Here is a 27298-nt window from a genome sequence, read left to right on the forward strand (position 1 = left end):
GGTCACACTTCCATGCCAGCTACCTTCTGTGGTTTAAACTGAGCTGCTAGCAGAAAGCACTGGATGATCCATGACTTTTAAAAAAAAAAATATAATGAGGCAGCCTGATGGTGTATGAGGTAGGTGTCAGAGAGTGATTTCAGAGTTGAATTGGCCTGAATCAGATCTCTTTTCTTTTCTATAGAATCAGAATTCACAATAGTGACATCAACAGAATGACATGAATGGAAGAGAGGTGTAAAATAGAGCTAGGCCTCCTATTCTTTAACTCCAATTACTTTGCACTTTTTCCCACTAATTAAAAACTAAATGTGGAAGCAGAGGGATTGGTTATTGGTCATATCATTAAAAAAAGACTTGTGACCTAAATTCACTCAATGTGCTTTGCAGCTATATCCAGTTTCCAGGAGCACCAACGCTCCTGCCTGAGTGGGCTCCAGGAGGGGCAGCAGCCAGGACTTATTTCTCCTTATTTTTCTGAAAATACTCAGTAGTACTGTAAATATAAGGTCCAGTTACATGAGTTAGGGCTTGAAGCAATAGCTCTTGCCTCTCCTAGAAGAATGAAAAAAGGAGATGGAACAGAAATGGGTGAAGTGGTACATTCCACACTCATGCCTTCCCCACTAAGTGATCAAATCTTAAGGTTGGAGGGGAGCACGGGGCAGGGGGAAAGAGTTACAATCTTAAAAAGAGTTCTGATGATGCAAAATGACTGTATGTCAACCTGAACTGTACTTGTCAACCTACAGAAATAGACTCACAAGCATGGAGAAGAAATGTGAAAGTGGATCTCAAAACCACTGGCAGGAGAACCTTCCCTCTGACCTCACGAGACTCTCACACCTTTGCCTGTCACTGTGGCTCAGTACCCAAGGGCAGTCAGTTCCAGACTTTTCAAACAAAACTAAAAGATTCACTGAGAGAATCAGTGATCACCAAAGAGACACAAAGAGATGGTTTGTCCTTTCTGTGCAAGTTATTTTGTACTCTTAATTCCCTCACTTCAGTCACTGCTCTGGTAAGTTACAGACTTTGAACTATGCATTTCTGTGCCCCATTTCTCCACTGGAATTTAAATAGGTTGAGAGTGACAATGTTTTTCAAAATTATAAAAAGTAATGGTAAAGGCTGATTTGAGCACAGGCTCCAGAAGCAAAGTGCTGAGGTTAAGCCTTACCTCAGCTCCAGTATGCTCGTGACATTCCTGGAGGGGAAGATACGCCGAATATAGTTAAAATCCCCAACAAAGAGACTTCCATCAATACCCACTGCCAGTGCTACAGGGGCCAAGAGCTTGTTTCCTTCTGCCAGACCATTGCAGCTCGGACAGGATATGCTTCTGCGGCGCCCGTTGCCCATAATGCTGGTTATCACAGCCGGCTGCTGAGTGAGAAACTGATTTTCTCCATTGCCTTTGTGCAATATACCTGAGGACAGAAAGGACAAGAAGTGGTTATTACCACTATTCATTGCAGGGGACTTCAGGCTGTTTTCTTTTCAACAGCTACTCTTAAGGACTGTACATTGACAGGGCCCTGGTGTTTAGTTTTTCAATGATGCAAAAAGAGCAGAAGGATTTTGCGGTAATAAAAATAAAGGTGTAATTTATTCAGTGTTCAAACCCACACACATCCACAGCCACAGACCCAAACCTACACTCAGAGTCCTTTGGTATTCATTATGAAAGAAAACCCTGCCACACAGCTCTGGCCTAGGACTGTGGTTTGGATGGTTTCTGAGTGGGTGAAGAGCTGCTCCTTATTTGTGTCTCACTCCAGTTTCCTGTGTCATGTTTTGTTTGGAATTCTGTGCCAACCTTACTGTTCTCTTTCCACCTCTCAGGGTTTCACACTTATTTAATGGAAAATGAAAAATGAGAAATGGAGGCACCAGAGTAGATGATAGCTCAGAAAATGAAAAGATAGGAGAAAGATAAAACTCCCAGAAGGGCTGCTAAGGATCAGTGATGAAAGGCAAGAGGGAAGCCGGTGGTACAGATCTCTATTAGACTTTAAGAAAATACCTTCAAGATAGGATTTATCTTCAAAATATTTGTTCAAAGAGCAGAGCCCTGCTCCAAGAAGGAAGTGGATTTTCTGACAGTGTGACCAAAAACTGTGGAAAGCTGGCTGGAAACTTTCAGCCTCATGTTCTTGTGGGAGTGAAATTGTATGACCCTAACATAACTGGCTCCCCACTGGTGGCATGTACTACCCAAATGTGGATCCACTGCCCAGCACTGGAAGTAAGTTCAAATAGCCTGATCTTTCCAATTCTGAACAATACTTTAGATTTATTAAGCAGAAATGCACTTTGTTATTTGGTAATGATCTGCAGGAAGGCTGCAAACAACACTTTACAGGGAACAAATAAAATATATGCTAAGCATTCAGCTCCCAAAAAGTAGTTGGTAAAGTAAAAAGATCGCAAAGATTCAGCTTAGGATATGGAAAGATAAAAAAAGTGAGGAAATACAAACAAGTGACTAATGAGAAAGACAAAGGAGACTCAGTATTTTGTCACATACTCCTTGTAAGCTCCATCTCAGTTTAGGGGGAAAAGGAGGTCAAACAAAATGGACCAGGAACAGATTTGGTTAACATGAGAAAAACAGGGATAACAGAAAGATATTACAGGGAAATAAACAAAGAACAGAATAGAGGATAAAGATTAGGACTTTAAGAAATTCAGGCTGTGCAGAACAGTAATGTGTTGAAATTCTACAAAAAAATTCTGACAACTGAAATATGCCTCATACCTTACTGAGCTAAAGATGAAACAAAAAGAGTGGAGAAATCACATTTTTGTGAGTGTAAGTATAAGCAAATAAAAAATCCATATAGGACAGCAAACACAGGGAATGAACTAACTCACCACTCTTGACATTAAGTACATGATGTTTATCCAGAGACCATCCTCCTAAGTTTGAAGGATCCAGTTCAAATCCTTGCAGCAGTGCTGTCCTCTTCTCCCATAAAATGAGACTGGGGCAAGTCTCATATTCAAAACCCACAGACACTGAAATGAAATAAAATTTAATGTACTTGCTGAACAAACACTGAATTAAATGTCCAGAGCACATTCAATTCATCAAGTATTCCAGTCCCCAGCCCCCTCAAGAAGATGGAGTGATTATATTCCTCACTTCTATTCTACAATATTATATCCAGATCTTTGACTAGACACAAATTTGAAACTTCATTCACATGTACTCTGCAGGGATCTGACCACTTCTATTTTAATAGCTCACACTGGGAAGTCATGGGTTTGCTGAGGGAAGAGTGAGAAATAAAATTTTAAAAATATAGTAAAATTATACTAAATAATTAAAAATATCAGACAGCAGGACAAGATAAATTCTTAATTTTCCAGATGTTCACAGCATTTATTTAATGTATTCATTTCATATATGATATAACAAAGGGCAGTGAAAACTTCAAGCACAATTGCACTGTAAGCATTACACAGGAAAGCAATATCCCATGAATAACATAAGAAAGAAAAGCTACAGCCAAGAAGAATTTAGAAAATATAGAGAATAGTTAAGATTTAAAAAGAAAAAGCTGCTCTTTCCACACGGGCACAGCTCTGATGCTCATTTTTAACACTGTTGTATCAAAATTATTCAGACAGTCAATGAAAACTGAAAAATATTATGATGATCACTCTTCTTCCCACCCACTAGAACCAAGCTAACTAAAAATAGCTGTAGAACTACGAGACTGAACAGCATTAGAAGAACAGCATTTTCATTTCAAATGTGTTATACCACAAGAGACTACAATAAGGGCATGTGTGAAAACCCAAATGCACTGCACACTGCCAGCCAGTCCAGAATAAGGATCATTTTATAACTGAAGAAAATGAAATTGGAATGATGGATTAGGTTTCACCTAAGTTCCTGTGGTCAGTTTTTTCTACCACCTGGTCTAAACCTTCTAAGTCAGATATTGAGTATGAAACCCAGGCATGTTGATAGAGTTTAGACCCTTTGAATGTGATCTTTAATGTGTAGAAGAACCATAATGCAAAGACAAATTCTTTCAGGGAGGCAAGAACTGTTCAGTCTACATTTTCTACCCCATAAGGAAGTTTTCAGTTTTCTTATTTAAAATTATATGTGCTACTTGGAAAGTTTTGGAGCTTGTATTTGCTGACTTACCTACAGCATCTGACAGCCCATAAACCTTCTGACCATAGGCATCTGTTTTGTCCCAGATAAATGTATATGCCAAGTTGGGAGATGCCTGAAATGATTTTTGAAACAAATGTCCTTCTACTGCTACCATCAAATGAACTTTGATCAGATTCAGTGGCACAAGTGTCTGAGTCATGATGATCTTCAGTAAGGATTTGTATCCAGCAGTGCGGGAACTCAGGTAGCTGAGCTTTATACTAGAGCCAGGGATCTCAATTTCTTCATGAAGAACCTGGGTACGAAAGAGATCAAAGACTTTACATTAATGATTAAAAAAAAAAATTATCACCTTGTGTACTCTTATGAATGTATGTCTTTCTCTTACTGGGAGTGGATGTCCTCAGTTCAACAAAGTTCAGCTGACATTTCTGACAAATAATTATTTGGTGTCTGTGTACACATCTTTTTAAGAGCCCACTGCTGGCAAAAGGGCAGAGGAGTACAAGCATTTTTACTGCAAGTTATATGCAAGGGAAACATAAGAAATATCATAGGAACCCACAACTTCCACTAACAGTATAAAGCCTAACTGAATACTAACAGAATACATACAGAAAAAATAGCACCAATAGAGTTTGCCTTTGTCCTAAGAAATAAGGAAACAGTCTGCGGTCAGCACCACATGCCAAGCCTTTGTAAAATTCTCTTGAAACACCTAAGCTGACAACTGAAATACACAGATATACTTGATATGTTGAATGATAATGGGAGGGTGCAAGGTGACCAAAGATAAATGTGTCTGGGTGACATAAACCTGGGATATCACCTGCAGCCCCCATTAGAAAACCTGGTGCCTGTCAGAACGAATGCAGCTCTGCAGAGAGATTTGATGTAGCAATTGTAGGGGACACATGGTGGCCCTCTGCTCAGGTCAGAACTGTCACCTGTACCCTTTTTGTACCCTTTCCACTCACCTGGGTTTCTGGCACAATGGGATTGCGGCTGGGAGCGTCACTAAAGAAAGTTGAAAGTGGTGATGAAATGATGACTGGGTCAGGACGGACAAACCCACTGAGATCACAGCTGGGAATGGAGTTCTCCTCAGTCTTCATCACAAGTGTGTCCATGGCATAGAAGCTGTTCCATGGCAGCCACACTGTCCTTTCCTGGCTCATGAACGGGGCCCGTTCAAAGTGCAGCGTCAGGGATGCTCCACCATTTGCAACCAAGTCAAACCTAGAAAAGTGTGGCCTTTAGAAGTGACAGGACTGAGTAATTCCAGTAATAACATCCCTGGCTAATGGAGACAGATACAGAGGCATACCATGATGGGTATTTGTCTGGTTTTGGCTGGGATAGAGTTAATTTTTTTCCTAGAAGCTGGTGGAGTGCTGAGTTTTGGATTCAGGATGAGAATAATGTTGATAACACAGGGGTGCTTTTATTACAGCAGAGCAGTACTTACACAGAGGCAGGGCCTTTCCTTCTCCTCCTCATCCCACCAGGGAGCAGAATGGGGGCTGGGAGGGGACACAGATGGGAGAGATGACCCCAGCTGAACCAAGGGATATCCCAGATCATACAGTGCCATTCTCATTATATAAATCTGGGGAAAAGCTGCTCAGAACCTGGCTGGGAATTAATTTATCTTTCTGTTATTTTCCTTTTCACTACAGTTTTTATAATTATTATTCCAGTTATTGAACTGTTTTTGTCTCAGTGCAAGACTTTTCTTACTTTTACCCTTGTGATTCTCTCTGCACACCACCAGAGGCAGGGAGAGTGAGCAGACCATGATTATGTTTTAAATGTCATGGTTCCAATGATCAATAATGGGATGTGAACCTCTGGCAACTAACAGCTGAAAACCAGCCAAGACAAGCAGTGATTTGAAGTCACCTGGACAAAGCTCATTCAGATAATACTATAAATTCTGTATTAAATAATTTAAAAAATACCCAACGAACAAACCACCACATTTATTATTACAAGTCACCTTTATATAGAAACAGCAGAGAAGCCAAGTGCATTCTGAGCAGGACCCTGAATTATCCCTTTCCTAAAAGAGCCTGTCCATCAAACACAGAATGGGACATATGGCAGTAAGAGAATAGTAATGAGAAGTGTTCTGCAAGTAAGAATTCCTGTTCCCAAGATAACTGATTATCATTTTTCAGAGAAATTAGGTGTTTACTCCCAGCCTCCTACACAATCACAGCAGTAATGTGGAGCTGCACAGGCATTTGAAACCTGGCTTAAATGAGAAATGCTTCCAGGTTGTTCTGACAACAGAAACAGGTATCAGTTGTTCTATGTAAATGCTGGCAATGTAACAAATCACGCAATGACATCAATAATCTATGCAGATTTAAATATAGTTCAGCTCACCATTTCCTGCAATTTTAAACCATTGAAATCAACATTATACTTTTATTATAAGAGATTAATATTCTGGAAAATATGGAACTTAAATACTTCTTATAGTTCAGTTGATTCTTATTAATTATATAAATTCCATTGTATTTATGCAAGATCAAGATAAAAAGGTAAATATTTACAATGTCTGTGTCAGATAGACTGTTTTAGTTCCACAGCCAGTAAACCAGACAAACCGTGACACACTGACTTTTGTTTATCTGAATTTGTGTGCATTGCAAGTAAGCTGATACAAGGGGGGAAAAGCACTTTTTTGCACAGCAGGAAGTTGTCTAAATATATTCAATTAGAATCTTTTGATTACATTCTACCCTGAAGAAACTCAGAAGAGAGTGTATCTTCAAAAGCGAAGAGAAGCAGAAGGGAAATTTTAACAAAATATACTATTCTATAATGATTCTTTCTTTTTTCCTAGAAGTGCTAGCCTGCTCTGCATTTTAAAATAAAATATTTCTTGTCTCAGCTGGATATTGCTGTAGCCCACAAATGTTTTCATAGATACAGAGCAATTTATTTGAAAGGAGTCTTCCTGCTAACACGTCATTACCAGAAGTCAGCCTGTTCGTATTTACATGCGGTTAGTATTCAAAATGCCACGTGAAAAATTACTTTTGTGTTTACTTAATAGCTCTTTGCCCTGGGAGGAAGGCAATGCCTGGTACCACATGGTTCCGTTAGATCACACCATCTGTTAATCAGCAAAGGGGCTCAGGGAGCGGGGACACTCACGTGCCATCCTGACGAGTGATGGTGTAGCCGTACTTTGGATACTTGACAAACGACACGTTGACCCCAACTAGGGGAGTCCCATCTGTAGTCACCACTTGGCCTCTTATGAGAGACACAAGGCTGGAAAAGAATTAAAGGTATTAAAGCTAAATACAAAAGTGGAGCTATGTTGTTTATAAGCGAAGTAGTGGAACACTTGTACCTCATTTACTCTAAATGCAGTTTACTCCAAAGGTTTTTAGAGTACTGAGGGACCACAGTGTTGCCCAGCTCCCTCTGTACACCTAAATCAAGTGTATACAGTGAGAAGTGTACACAGCATGGCAGACAGTGCTTTCCTTGCCTAACAAGGGTTTGCCTCGCTGTCCAATGAGGCTTTGCAGAGTACAAAGCTCCCTCACATTCAGCCAGGCCAAAGCTGTGCCCCTGCAGCCACTCTGAAACTCCAAAACCTCCCTACAGGGTACAAAGCCACGCCTGTGGCTGTCTAACACACCTGACAAACATGGTGCAATGCACATTTCTCTTTTATAGGACCAGTTCTTCATGTCAAGGTTCAAATTCCCTCATCTTAGGGGATGACTGATGTTTGTACACTGCATTCCAGCCTGATTTGGAACCCTTGCTTGCATTTTGCCAAGAGGAGGATTTGGTTTAAAGTCCAGCTTACACAGAGGCAAGACAAAGCGTTTCTTTGGCCAGCAGGATAAGCAGCTTTGTTCAACCTAAGGGAGATGAAGATGAGCTGTTCCTCTAAGAGGCACAGTCAGTTTTTTCTCTTTGGCAAGTGCTTTGCTGCTGCTAAGTGCACAGCAGGCACAAAGTGCTGCTGCTCCCAGCTGGAGAGGAGTTTCCAGCCCCTGGCTCCTTTCCCTTCCCTGTACCTTGAGAGAAGCAGCTTGGGGAGGGGGGAAGCTGTTTGGTAAAAGGGCAATGGAAAAGGAAAAGCTCTTTGTAGATGGCTCCCATTGCTGCGCTGGAAATGTGAAAACTGGAGAAGGTGAAAACAGGGAGGGAGTGAAGTCCTCTTAACCTATAATCCCAGGGATTGTAAAATTATGTTTTGGTGTAGTTATGGGTGAAAAGATTTATATATTCATCAGTCTTCTTCATATATGCATCAGTCTTCTATATATTCATTAATGTTCTAGCATGAGCCACCAACTCTGCTCTGCTGGCAGACAGGGAATGAGGAGCTCCTTCCCAGCAGGACTGGGGCTGCTCCCAAAGCTCAGCAGGCTCCAGGCACAGCACCCTGAACCAGGAATGTGTGACCCAGGCTGAGCTGGACAGGGGGATTAACCTGGGCTGAGCTTTGCTGGACACTGACAAATCCTGCTGGGCTCTGGGAGGGCCCCTGGCAGAGAGTAGCTCCTTTCATCAGCCACAGCAGGGGCTGCTTGCAGGTCTTTTCTGCAGTCTGAGATATTCAGGGGCTGTGAAGTACATTTCTAACTGTATTATATTGGCTATTTAACAACTATTCCCTCATATTTTTATTCCAAACAGGGTGAAATATTTTCTTCAATATTACATTAAAAAAACTAATTAATAAAAATGAGCCATTCTGTTACTTTTCTTTTAGGACTTTCAAGTGCTTCTTGACCCTTCAGGTCAAATTTTAATTTGCAAAATCAACATTTTGTAACAGAATGTGGAACTTAATAGAAATTGAAACCTGTTGAGAAAAATCTGCTCAGGAACACATTGGACCAAGATAATTGTCTTGGCATTATTCATTTTGCTTGAATTATTTTATGTGACAAACACACAGAAATAGTTGCAGGAAAAAAGTCACTCAAGCTTCTCTAGGGAAACTGTGCAGAAAGTAGATTTAGAAAGCAATTGTCAGAGGGCAGAAGAAAACTAATATTGCCCATGACTTAATTTTTTCTACATTCAATTTTAATATTTCAGGAAATAATTTGAATAAAAATAATTTGGTCAATAATATTCCTTTTTATTTCTAAAATTCTAAATAAGAACACAATGGGTATTAGAATAAGCTAAAATATGGATTTATAAGAAGCAATGTTTTGACTAACAGTCACGCATACAATCACCTTTCTATGGTAATCTTTTAAAAGTGTAACAGACAAATTGAACTGATACAATTATTTTTTTAACCAAGGAATTTAAGTGTTTAAAAACACATAGATTTTTTTCTCCTGAAAACTTCGTTTCATCTTGTTTCTGCACAGAAAAAAAATAAAATTGAGATTTACCTATTTTTGCAATAAATACATTTTGTTATTTATTGCTTTAGCAATACAGTAGGGAATAACATTTTTTTCTTGTAAGTTCTAGTTTCTTATAAGTTCTTCTAAGTCTGGAAAAAATCCCAAACCATTATTTTGTCCCACTTTTTCAAGTCTTTCAATGGAATGAGAGACTGAGCTTAGCAAACAGCTTACAAACATGGGAGCTACTTTTTGAGACTATGGCAGATTCAGTAAAGTTGGGAGCTGAACTTTCTGGCACTTCTAAAAAACAAACCCATTGTTTCTGGAACCTACAGTTTGACACTATACAGTAGATTTGCCTAAATTGGTACCAAAATAACAGCTGAGCCATAAAATTATCAGAAGTTCCTTCAAAACTTAGAGATGAAGGCCAATTTTAACATCATTAATAGGTCATTTGCAAAGATATGTTGAAATCTTCAGTGTAGCTCAGATGATCATAACAGAACTAAGACTCCTACCATGAGGAACATTAAAAAAATATATATCTAAAGTTTCCAATGAGGTTTTTATTTTAAAGGAGCCTCAGGATTGAAATGCTCAGCTCCTCAGCACTAATTCACAGAATCATAGAATGGGTTTGAAGGGACCTTAAAGATCATTTTGTTCCAACCCCCTGCCATGGGCAGGGTGATTTTCCAGTAGATCAGGCTGCTCCAATCCCCATCCAACCTGGCCTTAAACACTTCCAGGATTAAAAAAGAAAAATCACCACAAATTTAGGTGGAAACAGAACCATTTTTTTTCTATGTTTTTGAACAACTCCATGCGTGTATGCATCAAGCATTTTACAGAATAGCATAAAATCTGTATTACATAGAGTAGGATCCAACAGGGGTTTCCTGATGGAATATGGAAATGATTGTGTGCAGCACAGGGGAGAGTACAGTGGGGACCTGCCTGGTGTATCCAGGAACATTGTGATCCTCTTTTCACAGACAAATATTCAGGGACATTCTCTACATCACTCACTAAGCCTGTAATGGGATCTTGACTGAGAGAACAGTTTCCTGTAATGAAGTGCAATCTTTTGGGTGTTATCTCAAATGAAGCTCTTTCTTCAGTTTTAACTTTGGTGATATAAACATAATTAATATACTCATCAATTTATTAACATCTTTCCTTGGAGACCTCTTTATATAATATTGATAAATACCAATCTTCTTGTAAGCATACAATGACATCAAATATTAATTAATGATGTGCTGGCATTTAGATTCATTACAAATATATAATTAATAATCTCAGAAAACAAGTATAGAAAAAGAAAAAAGAAGGAAAAGAAAACCTAGTCAAGTGGATCAATGTTACAAGTAAAATGGTTTTATATAAGGAATAAATACTACAACTCCATAAATTGATGGATCTTTAAAATTATTTGAAATGCTATTCCATTATTGAAATTTGTGTTAATGGCACTACATTAAAAATTAACTGGAAACTAGTTTGTGTTTTGCCTTTCTCTAGACTGCAGTCTTCATAAAATACAAACCTCAGGAGCTCCTACTCAGTGGAAGAAACCTTCTTCTGGGCATTGCCAGAATGTTAAAATGCTAATAAAACCCAGTGTTATAAAATAGAGGCCACATCACAAACTGCAACAGTGTGGCCTCAGTGTGATCAATGCCTGAGATGAAGCACCTGCAAGCAGCACCTCTCGTTAAAACAGGAATAAAATCACTGGCAGAAATGTTCCCATTCAGCAACCACCCAGACCAGGCGTCACATTCCCAGCTGCTACCTGCTGGGGTTGAAGGGGTTTTCTCACCTGCTGGGGTTGAAGGGGCTTTCTCACCTGCTGTTGAAGGGGTTTTCTCCGGGGATGATGTGGGTGCTGTCCTTGCCCACGAGCAGCTTGATGCGGTCGTAGAAGGATTTGACGGTGGCCGCGCTGGTGTGGCTCTGCTGGATGATGTCCAGCGGGTCCCGCGAGCCCCGGCACAGCAGGCTGTTCTGGCAGGTGGCCTGCAGGCAGCAGTCAGGGTCCAGGCAGTCCACCAGGCCATCTGAAAGGTAACAGGCACTGAGATCCAGCACAGAGCTGTGGAGCAGTAATGCCCATGGAAAGGCACTGGGAAGAAATGGTAAAGTTCGCTGTTACGCCATCCCTGCGCCCTAAACCCAGTAAGTCAGTCAACAGGATGATGAGGATGATGAGGATGATGTTTTGAGCACACTGCTTAAGAACCACTGCAGTTCATGTAAACCAGGGTTAGATGAGAATAAATCCCAAGAAATCTGTCAAGGGCTGAAATCTGGCAAAAAGAAGTGGAAGCAAGAAAGGATTTTTGTTTAGGTTATTTGCATGTTCAGTTGTTGTTTATTTAATTTTTTTTGTCTTGAGAATTATGCTGTTTGATTTCATTTGTTCTACTTGAGGAGCTGAGAGGAGATGGGGATGATGAAGTTACTATTACTGAAATAAAATACAAATTCCACTGTAGCCATTTTGGCAGTTCCCAGGGAAGGGCTGCTGGAAGTCCCACCCCCCATGGATACCTGGCTCACAACCTGTGCATGCTTGGATAAGGAAGGATCAGTCACAAAGTTGGTGGGTTCAATCATCACATTACAGATTAGGTTTTCCATCAAGAATATTTCTTAAGGTGAATTTTAAGAAAAAACCAGAATTTTAACACCAGAAATTAAAAAGGAATCAAGGGGGTGATCAATCTGTATACTTGGATAAATAACAATTTTAGCACATACAGTAGCAATTCTATCATCATCCCTTCATTTGGTATCATAATTTAACTGAAATATGTTCTCTTAATGGAGTTCTACCATTTAGAAATTAATAACCATTTTATTTAAAACATTATCATCTCTAACAATTTAGAAACATTTGTTCATCTACTCTGGCAAAAATCAGGAGTTCAATCTGCAATCTATTTATGTCTGTAAAACTTCCCAAGGTGTTTCAATCTGATTTTTGACTACTAATATGGCCTGGGCATACACTGAATATCACACACAAGAGAGAGCATTCCACTATGGAAGCAGACAAAGGTACCTTAGGTTAAGATCATGACTCATACACTTCCAGGACTTTCAAAAGCACAACGGACCAGCACAGTGATAAGTGGAAAAACAACAACCTAAAGGGGAAAAAAAAATCTAGAACTATAAAAAACTTTCTTATTTTGCACTTAGCATTGTATTTCCAACCCAGTGTGTGTGCCTGAAATGACTGTGCCTGACCTGATTTAAAAACAAAATTGGCAAGGTATGCTGACAATGTTTCATTCAGGCCTCTAAGGAGATTTAAGTCAGAGAAACTACCTTGTTGTGAGAGCTGTATGTAGCTTTAAGGTCACTGCCCTATTCACATTAAGAGCTCCATTCATCTTAAAATCCTTTCCAAAGAGGCTGAAGGAAATTTCTGTTTTGCTACAGTTCATTTTCTCCCCACTTTATATAATAGCTCTGAGGACATCATTAGCTTCAGGGTATAACTCAAGGTAGTTTTCCTATTAAGCTCTGAGAATTTCTCAGCCTCTTTCCCAGTCTGTGAGACCTCTACAACAATGAACTGAGCTTTGCCCACTCTTTAGTCCACTCAGATCTGTTACTTAGATGATCATCAGGCAAAGAAATCCTATCAACACACTAGAAATAACAGAGGCAAACCGCAGGATATAAATTACTCCCTCTGACAAATTTACATTTACCTATTCAAGCTGCATCATATTTTGGCTGTACCTGTTATTAGAGGTGAGCATAAGTTCTGCCTGTAACGACCTCATCATGCAGCCGATTATGGGATGCTGTAGCCAAATACTTGTGATGACACCATGGACTTGGAATGGGCATATCCATCCCTCAGGCTCCTGTCAGTCATGAGAATCACATCTTTATGCTCACGAGCCCCCTTGGATATTGTCTGACATTGCAATCTTCAGTAAATTACCCTGCCACTGCCAATCTCACCGTTATCTCACAAACAATCAAGCAGGCAATCAAACTGCTCTGAATTGCCAGTTCAGGACCTGGGAGGCTGGAAACATCTCCATTCAACAGCAGGGAAAAACCTGCCTGTGATTCCTTCCATGTAAGAAGGTTTTGCTGCAGTTCTGTGAAGTCAGACCCAGATGCTTTCAGATACTTACAACAATATTTAGAAAAGCCAGGAATAGGATATAACACAATTTACTCTCTAGAACATTATTACTTATATGGCTATATTCCCCTGTAGTAATTCATTCTCAGATGGCAAGATTCAGGATTTAGAATATTTTTACCTTATGTGAACTAGCTGATCCAGCTTTTTCCAACAACAGAGCAGCAAGGTCTGGGTCTCTCCAACACACATGGCCAGGCCCTGGGCACTGCTGCTCACTATCAAAGGCTTAGACACCACTGTGCTGCTCACAGCCACAGCTGCTGCTCTTATTGACTTTGCTGCTCTGAAATCTTTGACTTCATGCATGAAAGAGTAGTGGTTACTGTCAGAATATATCTGGTTTTAGCTCACATTTCTCTGATTTGCTATCTGGACTATCATCACAGAATGGCTGAGATTGGCAAGGACCTCTGGAGGTGATCCGGTCTGGCCCCCTGCTCAAGCAAGGCTACCAGATGCTGCTTGCCCAGGTTGCCCATACAAGTTTTGAAATGTCTTCAAGAATGGAAACCCCACAGCCTCACTGCTCCAGTGCTCAGTCATGAACAAAGAAGTGTCTCCCAGCACACATTTGTGCCTGGGGCTGCTCCTCCTCAGGTGCAGGACCTTGCATTTCATGGGATTTCTCCCAGCCCACTTCCCCACCTATATTGTAGTGCTATATATTAAATAAATTGTTAAAGAATCATTTATTTGCATTAGGCTCAACTGATTAAAACCAGAGCTAGAAAAGAAGTACCTTCTATGAAAGAAAATTCTGCTATTAGCATAAATTTTAATTAGAATTCAGTACTTTGGGTTTTAATATATATTTCAGAGCTTGTCATCTTCCAAATTTCCTCAGGTATGCTGAATTATTAATATGTTTAATTCGATGACAAACCCTCACCACTCACTTCACCAAAATATTGCTGCTTTTCATGGCACACACAGTGAGTTTCAAGTGGGCAGTGACCTCTCTGATACTCTGCATGCTAAAGGGAGGAGACTGGAGGGAGCCGAGGTGGTGCTGAACCTCCTCCAACAATTTGAGATCAACACAAGTGTTAGCTTGGCCTTAACTGAGATGAAAGAAAAAGAAAATTTTGATCTGATTTAAACTGGCAGCACAGGATTAGCTCTCCATTGCTGTTCATGGTTTTTCTGAATTCCCAAATCTTTTCAGAAATGAAGCTAGTGACACGGTATCCCTCTTGAAGAGTTCACTTGGCTAATGGGTCCACACATTTCTCAACTTGCTGTGAACTGTTCCACAAGCTTTTTGGAACACTTCACTACACAGCATAGAGAAAACTTCAAAGAAATACTTGAAAGTAGATTAACCTACTCATGCATGTCATATTTATGACTGCCTTATTATTGTGTTCCTCTTGACCATCATTAGAAGGACTAAAAAAGCTCTCAGGATGAATAGTAATATATTTTACCACATTACTATTTTAATGTATTTAGAACCTCTCAGCATCAGTGTTCCAGTGTCACTGAATACATTTCTCACTATGTCTGGGTTACTGGATTGCAGAACTAGAAAGGTGCTACACCTTTCTGCAGAAAGTTGGTGCTTGAGCTATTGGGGATTTTAAATCCCAATGAGTAAATTATCTACAGCTTCCACACTTCAAACACCTGCAGGCTGTGCTTCAGGTTCAATTCACAATGCACATCAGAATAAGTGAACTTTGACCTAACACCCAACTTGCTGAGCCAATGCTTTCTGTACCCAGCAAGAGACAATTCTGCTTCCAACCCAAAACTCCTGAGCCCACGCTCAGCAGAGGGCATCCTTACACTTCACTAGCTGCAGGAGCTGGGGACTTTCAGAGCCTCATTCCTGGAAATTTTTCTTTTTCCAATAAACATTTCAGACTGATGATTAAAATGGAGGTGGGGAGAGGGGGGAACAGCAGCTACTACAAACCCTGAGGGCAAAAAGGGTCTTTGATCACTCTGAGGGCAAATTAGTTAATTTATCATGAACCGATTTTAATTATGTGCAGTATTAATATACCCAAGGTGAAGGAATTAGAGATGCTCTATCAGATTATCAAAAGAGTAGGCCTTCTCTGCCAACACAGAAATATATTAATTGAGCTCTAAAACTGCATGCAAAACTGCTTCCCCAGGCAGGCTATGCCACAGCCCAGTATATCTTATTACCAGGAAGTTTATCTAATATTTAACCCAAATTTTCACACTTTTGTAGTTTGATCTAATTACTGTTATCTATATTGTCATGTATCATTCAAAATAATTCCTCAGAAGTTCCTGGTGCTAACAAGAAAGAGAATGCTTCTATTCCTGCTCCAGCCCTGTAAACTGTCAGGACATTCATTACAAACTGGCTTTTGTATCTAGCTGTGTATCAACAGAGTATTTTTGTAACCCAACCTGCCTATCAGGACAAGCTGGATTGTAAATCCCAAATTGTGGTAAAGTAGAATGAACCTGGAGATTGGTTGTGCCTTCAAACACCCAAAAACCTCCCCAGTGAGGTTTTCAAGTACCCTGGAAGATAAGAGTGGTGAAGCAGCAGCCCCACTTCCCTGGCCCATGCAGGATCCCTGTGCTGCCCAGAGCTCAGGAACAGCCTCATTCCCGAGAGCCCCAGCTGCAGGAACCCACTGCAGTGCAGCTCCACCTTGGGGGTCCCTCAGAACCTGCGCATAATTTGATGCTCCAACTTCAAACCACTCCTTGCTCAGTGCCAGGCTGAGCCAAAGGGCTGCAAGGTGAGAACAACCTCAAAAAAAAAAAAAGTTTGCCCAGCTCCAGTGTACACAGACACCTTCAGGGATCCCGGTGCCTTTTCAAACCATGGATTTGCGGCTCTGAGCTTCCTGCTTTTGCTTCTCCCCAGCAGTGAGAGTGAGTTCTGCAGTACCACATCCCGTGAGGGACAGGCAAGGATGAGCTGCCTAATGTGTGTACAGGTGATTAGAGGCTACCATGGAGCTGTAACACAATCACACACGAGCACACTCATTAGCTCTTGTCAAACCCTGAGTGCCTACCTTCGGTACGGATTTCATACCTGAGCCCACGTGACTCACTCTGGCCCCCATCCACTACAGATTTCAGCTCCTGATTGCATTTAATGTTCCACAACTGACTATTGTACAGGCAGCGGGAAGGTATTTTCTGTGCCAAGAGTATTCTGGGTATTTATATTGAGAACTTCATAAAATCTTTTGTCTGTGCTAAATTAGAGACCCCCGCTGAGGCAATGCTTGTTGAGGCAAGCTAAATTACATGATTTGCTTTTGTGCTGTGAAATACTTGTATTATCTTAAATGTCACAAGCCTGATGCAGTATCAAGTCACAGGATTTGTAATTTTCTAAAAGCAATTTTTTTCTAAATGTTTATTGCAGGAAGACACTTCTCTTTTCTTTCTATTTTCCTTCTGTCTAATTTCAGAGATGAGTTTTCTAAGACAACTCAAATAAACAGACTTTCAATCAGTCAAGTGCACTGTCCTGACAATGAACTTCACTAGAAATGCCTTTTTCTTCTGAATTGAAGAGATTTCATACTGGAGCAGATAGTTGGCTTTCCCTAATTCATTATCTTTAATGTATTGTGCCAAACAGAATTACCACCAACTGTACTTCCTGGTGGGGTTAAAGATACAGAGTAGCAAACTGAAGGGCAAAATTTGCCTTCTGAGAGATGCACATCTCTCTCTGGAGAGTGGAAAAGAAATTAAAATGTATTTTAAAAAGAATGTGCCACTTTGCATAACAAATATGAAATTCCTCATTTCTATTTGGCTTTGTATTCTATACTGCTATGGGTTGCTTCCTCTCCTTCTACCAATTTTAGTCCAGATAATTACATTGTGAGGAGAAATGTGATCTGGGAAGTGATGGAAGCAATGATTGTATTTAAGCTTTTAAATTTTTTTTAAACCTGTCCTCTCCATCCTGATCAAATACAAAACAAATTTAGCAAAATTTTGCTTATTTCCTGTTTTTCTTTCTCTGAGATTACATATTTGAACTATCTTTTTTTTAACCATCTTTTTTTTTGTCAATAAAGACTATAAAAATGAGTAAATTTGAACAGATGCAAAAGGTGGAAGAAGAGAGCAAGGAGGAAAAGAAAAGCCTAGAAAGAGCAATCCCAGTGGGCATTATGGGCTCATGCCAAGGCTGCCTCTGCAGAGAACAGGATTCTTAAATCTTTTTCCCAAGACACTCAGGACAAAGATTCCTCAAATGTGATGGATATCAACTGCATCCAACATTTAGTGAAACTATACTTTAGGAAAGACATCTGAGTTTTGCTGTGTATCCCACTGTCTCATGTAGCTGGAGGCGCTGCCAAGTCTAAGGTGAAATTTAGTTAAACATTTGTAATTTAACGAGACTGTTTTGAGATACTAAAAACATTTTTCTATTTAGGAACAAGCAAATTATTATAAAATAGTTATTGCAAAATGATGGGTAAGAAGAGCCACAGTAGTGATTTCCTTATGCAATATGCTAAAAGAAATAGGAATGTAAAAAGTAGCATATCCTCTCCCATTCCTCAAAATACCATCAGTAATGTCTTAATTGCCTAAAATAAAGCCACGGTGAATTAAATGGGTTATACATGTCTATTAGGGGGATTATATATTGTAATCACAATTACAGGTCTTAAAATAAAGCTATTTCTAATCCCTCCAAAAGATGCTTAATGATTAGATTACTGAGGGACTGATTAAGGGAAGATATTAGCTTTAGAAGCAGCCACAGTCAGCAAATTATGTAATCCAAACATGGTTTAGAAAATAGAAGCACTTTCCAATTTAGAGAGATCTTAAAAGTGAGTCAATGCCAGAATCCCCTTACTTTTCAGTTAGGCTTCCTCCTTAAAGAGAAATAGAAAAAAAAAAAAGAAAATAAACCCACAACAAAAAGCCCAAAACCCCTCAAAAGAAAAATAAGAGCCTTTCAAGTCTTTTTCAGCAATGTAGCCTATGCACCATAGTAACCCGAAACAGGTTCATAAGGAATCACAGAACCACAGGCTGGTTTGGGTTGGAAGGGACCTTAAAGCTCATCCAGTCCCACCCCTGCCATGGGGGGTCCCACCTTCCACTGTTCCAGGCTGCTCCAGGCCCCTCCAACCTGGCCTTGGGCACAGAATATAGACCTAGTTAAGGCCACATCTAGATTTGACATGTGATGGTAAGGACAAAAGCAGGTGAATTTCCCAGGGTTGCCTCATATCATTCACCTTTAACAGCCCTATGAGGAGAAAGCAGCTTTGGAGACTCTCTCCTCTCACTGCTCTGGAATCACATTTTATTTATGCCAGTAATCCACACTGACATCTCATTTAAAATGAAGATTTGTAAGTCTAAAAGAGAGGGAGACTCATCTGCCTCTTCTAGGAATAAACCAACTAAAGGACATTAATCTAAAATGGAAAGAAAATATTAAGTATAATATTTCATTTTTCTCTTTTTGAACTATGGTATGGAGTTTGCATTGTGGCAGATAATAAGACAAAGCAGGACAAATGGGAAACCCTCTGGAGTCAGTGGCAATGCTCTTCTTGACATCCATAAAATGAAGACTTGGCCCAAGGCCTTTGAATCTGATTGTGAGATACAATTGCAGTAAGAATGGCTGAACAGGGAAAAAGCTCCAAAATATGTTAAATCTGCTGCCATGGAAGACAGGAAATGATAGTTCCCTTTCAGTGACATGCTGAAGGAATTGTATTTTAACAATATGCAGAGATAGACAGAAAGGAAGATGGCTCAACTGTCCAGAGAAGACCTCATTTAGGAAAAAAAAACCAAAAAACAAAACCTAGTATTTTTAGCTACCCTACTGCCTTCCAAAATAACAGCTTGTGTGTTCTGTACTACCCCAGAACTACTTGCTTATGTTAACAGAGCAATGTTGGTAATGGAGCAGCAAATGAGTTCAACACTTTGCTGCAAATAAACTCAGCTGAGTTTCAAATGAAAAGAGTGACTGGGAGTAGAGGCAATTTCTTTTAACTTCCAATAAACTTGCATTTTATGTGAAACTTGGGTTTCTGGTAACTAGCTGGATCTTTAATATTGATTCCCATAGCACACTTTTCAGCTTTATCTAATGAGAAAACTTAATTTTATCTGTTCCTTTATATACAGAGTCACAATTACATAAAGGTTCAGCTTGAAGCACAGAACACACATCCCTTCCAGCCTCTCCATTTCTGCAAACACCCCTATAAACACAGAGGTCAGAGGACAGATTCCTGGCCAGGTGTGTAGTGAACCAGACATGTACAGGGCAACACATCTCAGGCAAAGGCAGGCCTGCATTCTGAGATATTAACTGTGAAGTGATTAACATTATATTAGTTTTGAGTTTTGTTGTAGTTGTTGTGAATTGGACAAACTGGTGGTCAGGACAATGCTTCTGTCCTCCCTGCACACATGGGACAGGCCCCCATGACACCTCAGAGAAATCTGAAGCCCAAAATAAAACTGAGCAAACTACAGCAGCACAACCTGTGAGTGCTGCAGTGGCACAGCCTGTGGGGAGCTGTGTGTAGCAAACACAGCATGGCCCAAAGTGTCTCTGGTTTTTCAGGAATGCCTGGCAAGCTTGTGGAGAAACAGCAGCTGAACAGGTGTTGAACAGCACCTGAACTCCCTTATACAAACACTCTATGGGAATTAATAAGGATGAGACTATTAAGAGCAGGAATGATCATTGAATTAAAGTGCTGAGCAAAGGGTCAGAAGAGATTAATTTTCACCTTTATCAAAAAACCCCTTGTGAAAACATGGGAGTCAAAGGGACTTCTCAGGTTGTTTGGATCTTGGCTCAAGCTGAAATTTTCAAACTATTTACACTCACCAGTAACCTCTCTGGTCTCTGGAAAAAAAGATGACTTAAAATGCAAACACTGGGAACATCTGAAGAGTTTCCCCCTAAACCTTTTCAGCCTTCAGCTAGACCAGCTAATTTTCTTTCAGGTGCTTTACTATGGTAAACCAAAATCCATGCAACTTGCATGATAATGGAATATACAATTCTGCATTAATTATTAATACATATTATTATGTATCTCTTTTATGGCAATTCTCTCTGTATTCTTTACCTCTGATGAGCTCCTGTTTGTCTTCCTTGAATAAGTTTTAAGTTCTACAATTTTTCATTAGCATGAGCACTTGAATAATGTCACTGGTCATTTTCTCCCCTGCTTGCCTGTCTATTTCACAAGTGCAAAAGAATGTCCTGGATAGATAAATAAACCTCTCATTCCAGTTTTTCTAATAACATTTCACCTTCTTCCTTTCTTTGAGGAAATTCTTATAATACATCAGTTTTCAAATTTCCCTTTATAATCTTCAAAGCATGTAAAAACTGCAAACTTAAGCATTTCACCTTTTAGTTTCTTACACTGAATATTAACGCAAGTTTAGTGGTTTTTGTTGTATTCTTAAATGCCAATTAATGTACTCTGACAGATTCTGCTCTTTACAATTCAGTAACAACTATAAAGCAAGTTCTAGTTCTCTGAAACTGAATTAGCTTTAGAACTTTTGTAATACAAAAATACTTTTGTAAGCACTGAGCATGCGAAACCAAGGAATAAACAGAGGATTTACAAATCAAAAGTAGTTGATGATATTCAGGTGTGGTTAATATCATATAATCAAAACACAACACACCTGTTTCTCAGTTTGGGACTTACAGTTTCTAAACCCATAAATCTTATGTAAAATTAAAGCACTGGGCCTGATGACAATTTTACCCTTGATACAGTCCAATGCTACTTTGCAGTTTTAGGAAATACATTTATAAAATATTTATTAATCAGCAAACAGCAGATGTTTTCTTTATATTAATTACTGGCCAAAGAAAAGGGAAGGAGTCTCAAGGAAGAAAGCTGTGTTGGATGTTTGGCTTATAACAGAGGGCAGAAGCACATGAAAAAGAATCTATGTGACTTCCTGAAGACATTACATTGAAAGGAGTAAGAAAATTTCTTTAAATGAATAAGCAGATGAACCAATTTTGTTTAGAAAGCACAACATCTCAGATCTGCTTTCAGGCCACCTTGGAAGGCTCTACAAAACCAGAAAACCATCTTTGAAGGGAAACACAGGACACATCCTATATTTAATAGGGATATGCCTGACCAAGGGCAGGGAGAAAAGAGCAGGGATGTCAGCCCCTTACCCTGCATGCCCATTGAGCACAGCTCACCCAGCCCTGCAGAGCCTGGCACATGGACTGTGCAGTGTGACAGCAAGGGACAGCCCGGCAGGGGCAGTGCCACAGCAAGGGACAGCCCGGCAGGGGCAGTGTGACAGCAAGGGACAGCCCGGCAGGGGCAGTGTGACAGCAGGGGACAGCCCGGCAGGGGCAGTGTGACAGCAAGGGACAGTTCGGCAGGGGCAGTGTGACAGCAGGGGACAGCCCGGCAGGGGCAGTGTGACAGCAGGGGACAGCCCGGCAGGGGCAGTGCCACAGCAAGGGACAGCCCGGCAGGGGCAGTGTGACAGCAAGGGACAGCCCGGCAGGGGCAGTGCCACAGCAAGGGACAGCCCGGCAGGGGCAGTGCCACGGCAAGGGACAGCCCGGCAGGGGCAGTGTGACAGCAAGGGACAGCCGGGCAGGGGCAGTGTGGCAGCACGGGACAGCCCGACACGGGCAGTGTGACAGCAGGGGACAGCCCGGCAGGGGCAGGGCACAGGAGAGCACGGACAGGACAGGGTCAGCACGGCTCTGTCAGCTCTATCAGCTGCTCCGAGGGGCACAGGGAGCTCCTCTGCCACCCCGGGGACACCGAGCCTCCGCGGGGGTCCCTGCGTGTCCCGCCCGGCCGCAGCTCCCCGTCCTTGGCTGGACAGAAATGTGACAGTGGCAGCAGTGCCAGGCACAGCCCCTGTGCAGGACAAGGCTCCCCAGCCGGTGTGCAGCCCCTGCCCTTTCGGGGTGATGGAAAGGCTTCGCTCACCTCCCTCGTTATCCTTGTTGTCGGCACAGGCGGTTTCCATGGCGACGCTGCATCCCGGTCCCCTCCATCCGCTCTGGCAGACGCACTGCCAGCTGTTCTGGCCCAGCGTGCACCTCCCGTTGCCATTGCACAGGTCCGGGCAGCCATCTGGGAGGACAAACGGACAAGGTGAGCCCAGGACACTCCCCCACCTCGCTCAGGCCGTGTTACTGTGCAGACAAAAAGGCTCATCCTGGCCCTGGCCCTGGCAGGAACACTCGGTAAAGGAAGGGGACACTGGAGAAATGGGGATCTAGCTCAAGCCGAAGGGAGGAGGAGCCCTACCTGCTGTAACACGTTTTAAGAACCCTCTAAAGGTCCAGACCTTGAGCTGATAGAATTGACAGTCTGCTGACAGAAGATGACCTGTCTCTTATTTTTCCCACTGTACGTGTGTAGACATGAGGGAGAACATCTTCAACAAGCTCATCAATGCTCAGAGGACTTTTCATACGGAGTGTTGCATCATCCTCCAGAATGTCTAAACACAAAGTTTAAATATTTTTGAAAACATTTTACTTCATTGATGGTAATTTTACAATACCTACTTATTTAACACTAAGTTTACTTATATTTTGTTGACACATGTTGTGTCAACACGACGTATATTTTGAATTCACTATGAATATGACATCTTATTGTATAGCAAGAGCCAAATTAGGAACAAAAATATAAATTAGCTAAGCTGTTTACATGTTCTAACAAATGTCCATAGGTGATAAAAGACTTTAACTCCTTTTTCCTGGAAGTAAATGAGTCTCAGGAGACACTATTGTATCTTACTGAATATTCATTATGGCAAAAGGTAAGAAAACCAAACTGCAGCCTTGGTATATACAACCAAATCCATCAACACCCGATCCACACAAGCATGAGTGTTTGTCTGAGGGGTGACAGAAGATTTGAGGCCTGCAGCCAACCTCTCACAGCACCTCTTTGTGAGTCTGAGCGGGAGGAGAAGGCTGTGTTGCCTGACAATAGGTGTGTGCTTTTATAAACCTGTTCAGAAAGCCACAGCTCTGAGTTTGTCTCTTCCTGCTCCTCCCTGCTGCCTTTACTGCAGCCAGGTGAAGTCAGAGAGCAGTTTCTCTGACCCCAGACTCATTCTCACAATGCTGCAGGAGTTTCCCATACAACAAAGTGATATCCCTGGAACTCACACAGCTGGAATCACAACAGGTCAAAAACTATTTGGTTCGTGTAGCACAGAAAGCTGTTGGCAGATAGAAACAAGTCTTACGAGTTTTATTTCAATGTTGTTGTTGTGTTAAAAAAAAATAAAATGCCCCTTTTAGCTAAATTTAGAGTTTTTTTGCCACTACATAGCTTAGCTTAAAAAAAACCCCCAAAAACCAGTTACTTTCGCAGCATAGTTAATAGATTTTCAAGACATTTAATTTATCTCTGTCATTTGTCAGGCTGTTTGAATGACCAAAATGATAATGTTCAAGGGGAGGCATCGCTGTGTAGAACAAATTATTTGTTTTAAATGAAAAACAAATAGAAATTGTGAATATACCCGTGTGGTTGGTTTTCTACCGAGGCACCAACGAGAATGAAATCACTGAAGCAGTTTGCCTTGCAGCGTATGAGCAAGATGAAAACATGAACAGTAGGGAGCTCACAAAATCCCTGAAAAGTTTTAAGTGCAGCTGGGGATTAATGGACATGACTTTGCGTTTAGAGAAGAGAGGGAAGGCAGCATCACTGCCACAGACATGGTGTTGCTAGGAAACACGATGCTACCTCCACAGAGCTTATTTAACTGCAGCCTTCCAAAGACAGACCTGGAGTTTGAATAGCACAAATATCAGAAGGAAGGGAATGAACAGCTGTACACTACAATAAGATCTAAGTGCTTGGACAATAATGTCTTCCTTAAAAGATCTATTAAGTTAATGATGAATTAGCTTTGAAACAGCTTTAAGTAATGGACAACTAATTAGGTATTTTGCACGGTTATGTTTCTGTACATGCCTATGTGCATATAAGGATGTCTGGTTTTGCCTTTCTAAAAGCAAGTATCTATATAGCATTCTAGTCTGTTAGACCAACCAGAAAACAGAGCTCCATTATGATGTAGTAATAATAGTTTTCTTCTAAAAAAGGAATTATATTTACATTCATATTTATGTTTACATTTATAGTAATATTTATATTAATACTTTTATTTGTATTTATATTCATACTCATATTCATATTATATTAATAACATTTATATCATATTTAGGAATTTCAGTGACTATCTCTATTGAAATCTTCCTACCAATGCATGTGAGCAGCGATTATCCATCTTCTGTACACACAGGATTTGCACATATCTGATGGGCTTGACGGCCATCGAGGGGTTTGGAGAGTGGACAAGGTGACAAAGTGCCTGCCTGAGGAGCTGTCAGAGCCTCAGCCAAGGCTCAGAGGCACAGCTGGACAGATGGCTTTGCTCACTGCAGGAAGCACACCCAGCCCTCGGTGCTTTGGCAGAGCCTGCCTTCATTCTGCAGCCACACTCAGCAGTGTGCTGCCTCCCAGCTGGCTGGGGAATTCTCCCAGGGCCAGGCAGCCACAGGCTCACAGGGAAGGGCTATCAGCATCTCATCTCAAGAAGCAATCCAGCGTGGGATGAAGCTCTCAGTCACTGCACAGAAAAGGGCCCTTCGTGCTAAGCAGACAGGTTGCTATTCCTGGTGTGTAGAGAAATTCTCCTCATCTTTTCCATTACAGTATGCTTAATGGAAAATGTCAAGAAGCAAGGTTAAAAAAGAATGAAGTGCTTTCTTAAAGTGCTAGATTGACAACCTATTTATTCACAGAACAGGCAGAGTACAGGCAACAGCAGTTCGAGTGTCTCACACATTTCTAGCTGCTGCTAAAGGTGAAACACTAATGCAGCCCTCTCCTCTCTATCTCCAGCTTGCCTGTGGAATTGGAAGTTGGGAGCTTTACTACAGGTACATAGGAATTCACAATTAAAACAGCAAGAAAGATTTCTGAATATTTTCCAGTGTTGCATCACGAATCTGCGGCGAGCATATGAGAGATATCAAAATTAGAATCACTGTGAAAGCAAAAACCATGATATGGACTGTACTTGGTTCAAAAATCGAGGGTGCTGGATGTATTTACAAGAGAACACTCCCAGGTTTCATGTACAGTGAAATTATTCTGAGATTAAATTGTAAGGTGATTAGTTCATTTTTGAACTTGGCGAATTAATTTCCAGTATCCAGGCAGTACATCAAGAATTCTAATCCAATTTTGGATAAGTTCTGCACAGAATACCTTTTCTCTCTTGTATTCCCAAACTTCAGGTATATAAGTATACATGTCCAGCTTCCCACACATGTACAGATTTTCCATTGCATAAACTCCTTTGAACTCCAAAACAAACATTTTAGGTAAACTAAAACATAAAATCTGCCCAACCAATTTGTGGTTTCAGTCAGAATCATCAGAACTCCCACTTAAGGTGGGACAAATCTTTCTGAAAATAAAAAAAGGAAGGGAAAGATCAGTCAGGGAAAGAGAAGTTAGAGAAACCTTGCTCTTTTTAAAGTTTCCAAACCCTGATGGAAGAGTAAGCCTCTAAGTATAATTAAAAGGAAACAAAGAGAAGAGGAGAGATGAAGGGGGAAAAAAAATCTAAATGGTATCTCAGAGCCACTTAGAGAAAAGCATTATGCTTTTAGCCTCTGCTCAGCTTGTACATGGAAAAATAGAAGCAAATCAAGAGCTTGTGCCTTTCAAGTCCTTCTGATCCTATGCCATCAGCCATTAATTCTCCAAACAGCATCTTCCAGCAGAGTGGGCTCCCAGCAGCATTCCCCATTTAGTGCACATGTGCACAGCTACAGTCTGCAATATGAGATCTCATGTTTATCCTTCCACATGACCTCATTTCACATATCCTGATGCAAAGTCTGCTGGCAGTCACTGGAGCCTTTCCAGTGACTTCAGCTGAGGCTGGACCAGGTGGTCTCGTGGGTGCAGAAGCCCTGCAGTGAAGAGTATGTTCTACAGCACAGTGTTTCCCCACTCACAGGATGCACACAAGTTTCAAGGGGAACATTTAAATTACATTTCAATCCTCCTCATTTCAGCTGTTAACTACAGAACTGCAGCAAATAAAAGTAGTCTGGGATATGATGGTACCTAAAGAATTTAGAGTAATGACATAAAAGCAGTAATGACAATAGCCTGTTTAATTTGGATTTTAGAGGATAATCACTGTTTTCATATTTTCTCTTCATTCCTTCAGTGAGCTGCTGGTATGCCTACAGCTATCTAGCAAATAATAAATGAGGTACATAGAATGAGGTACCTAGCAACATTGAAAATAAAATTATGCTTTTTATTTGCTATTGTTATTTTTTAATCCTTCAATTCCAAAGCCTGCAGGGCTTAGTTAGAGCCAAAGAAAGGGCATACAAATAAAAATGACACATTGTTGTGGTAGGCACACGCACAAGTCATTTTCTACAGAGTAATATTTCAGCTGAAATAAACTCAAACCCCAAACACGGAACTAAACACATGTCAATGAAATAGAGTGCTGGTTGAGTGAGAGGTGAGGCCCTGTGAGTGAGTTTGGACAGTTCCAGAATGGGCTGGAGCCATGCAGAGGCACCAGCCC

At 40.8% G+C, this 27298-nt stretch overlaps 1 protein-coding gene across 18 annotated transcripts in view; it reads right to left on the reverse strand.

Annotated features, from left to right (window-relative positions):
• Positions 1-27298, reverse strand: part of TENM2 (teneurin transmembrane protein 2) — a 619293-nt gene that overhangs the window by 30485 nt on the left and 561510 nt on the right. For all 18 annotated transcript variants that reach the window (XM_033073572.2, XM_033073571.2, XM_033073569.2 and 15 more), the window contains 7 exons: positions 22630-22776; positions 11345-11555; positions 7307-7426; positions 5116-5377; positions 4166-4433; positions 2878-3021; positions 1181-1430 (listed from right to left, as the gene is read on the reverse strand). In XM_033073572.2, the coding sequence (XP_032929463.1) occupies positions 1181-1430; positions 2878-3021; positions 4166-4433; positions 5116-5377; positions 7307-7426; positions 11345-11555; positions 22630-22776 (1402 nt within the window). The remainder of the gene's footprint in view (positions 1-1180; positions 1431-2877; positions 3022-4165; positions 4434-5115; positions 5378-7306; positions 7427-11344; positions 11556-22629; positions 22777-27298) is intronic.

Source organism: Catharus ustulatus, chromosome 15 (assembly GCF_009819885.2).
Source record: "Catharus ustulatus isolate bCatUst1 chromosome 15, bCatUst1.pri.v2, whole genome shotgun sequence".
In the NCBI taxonomy this organism is placed as follows: Eukaryota; Metazoa; Chordata; class Aves; order Passeriformes; family Turdidae; genus Catharus; species Catharus ustulatus.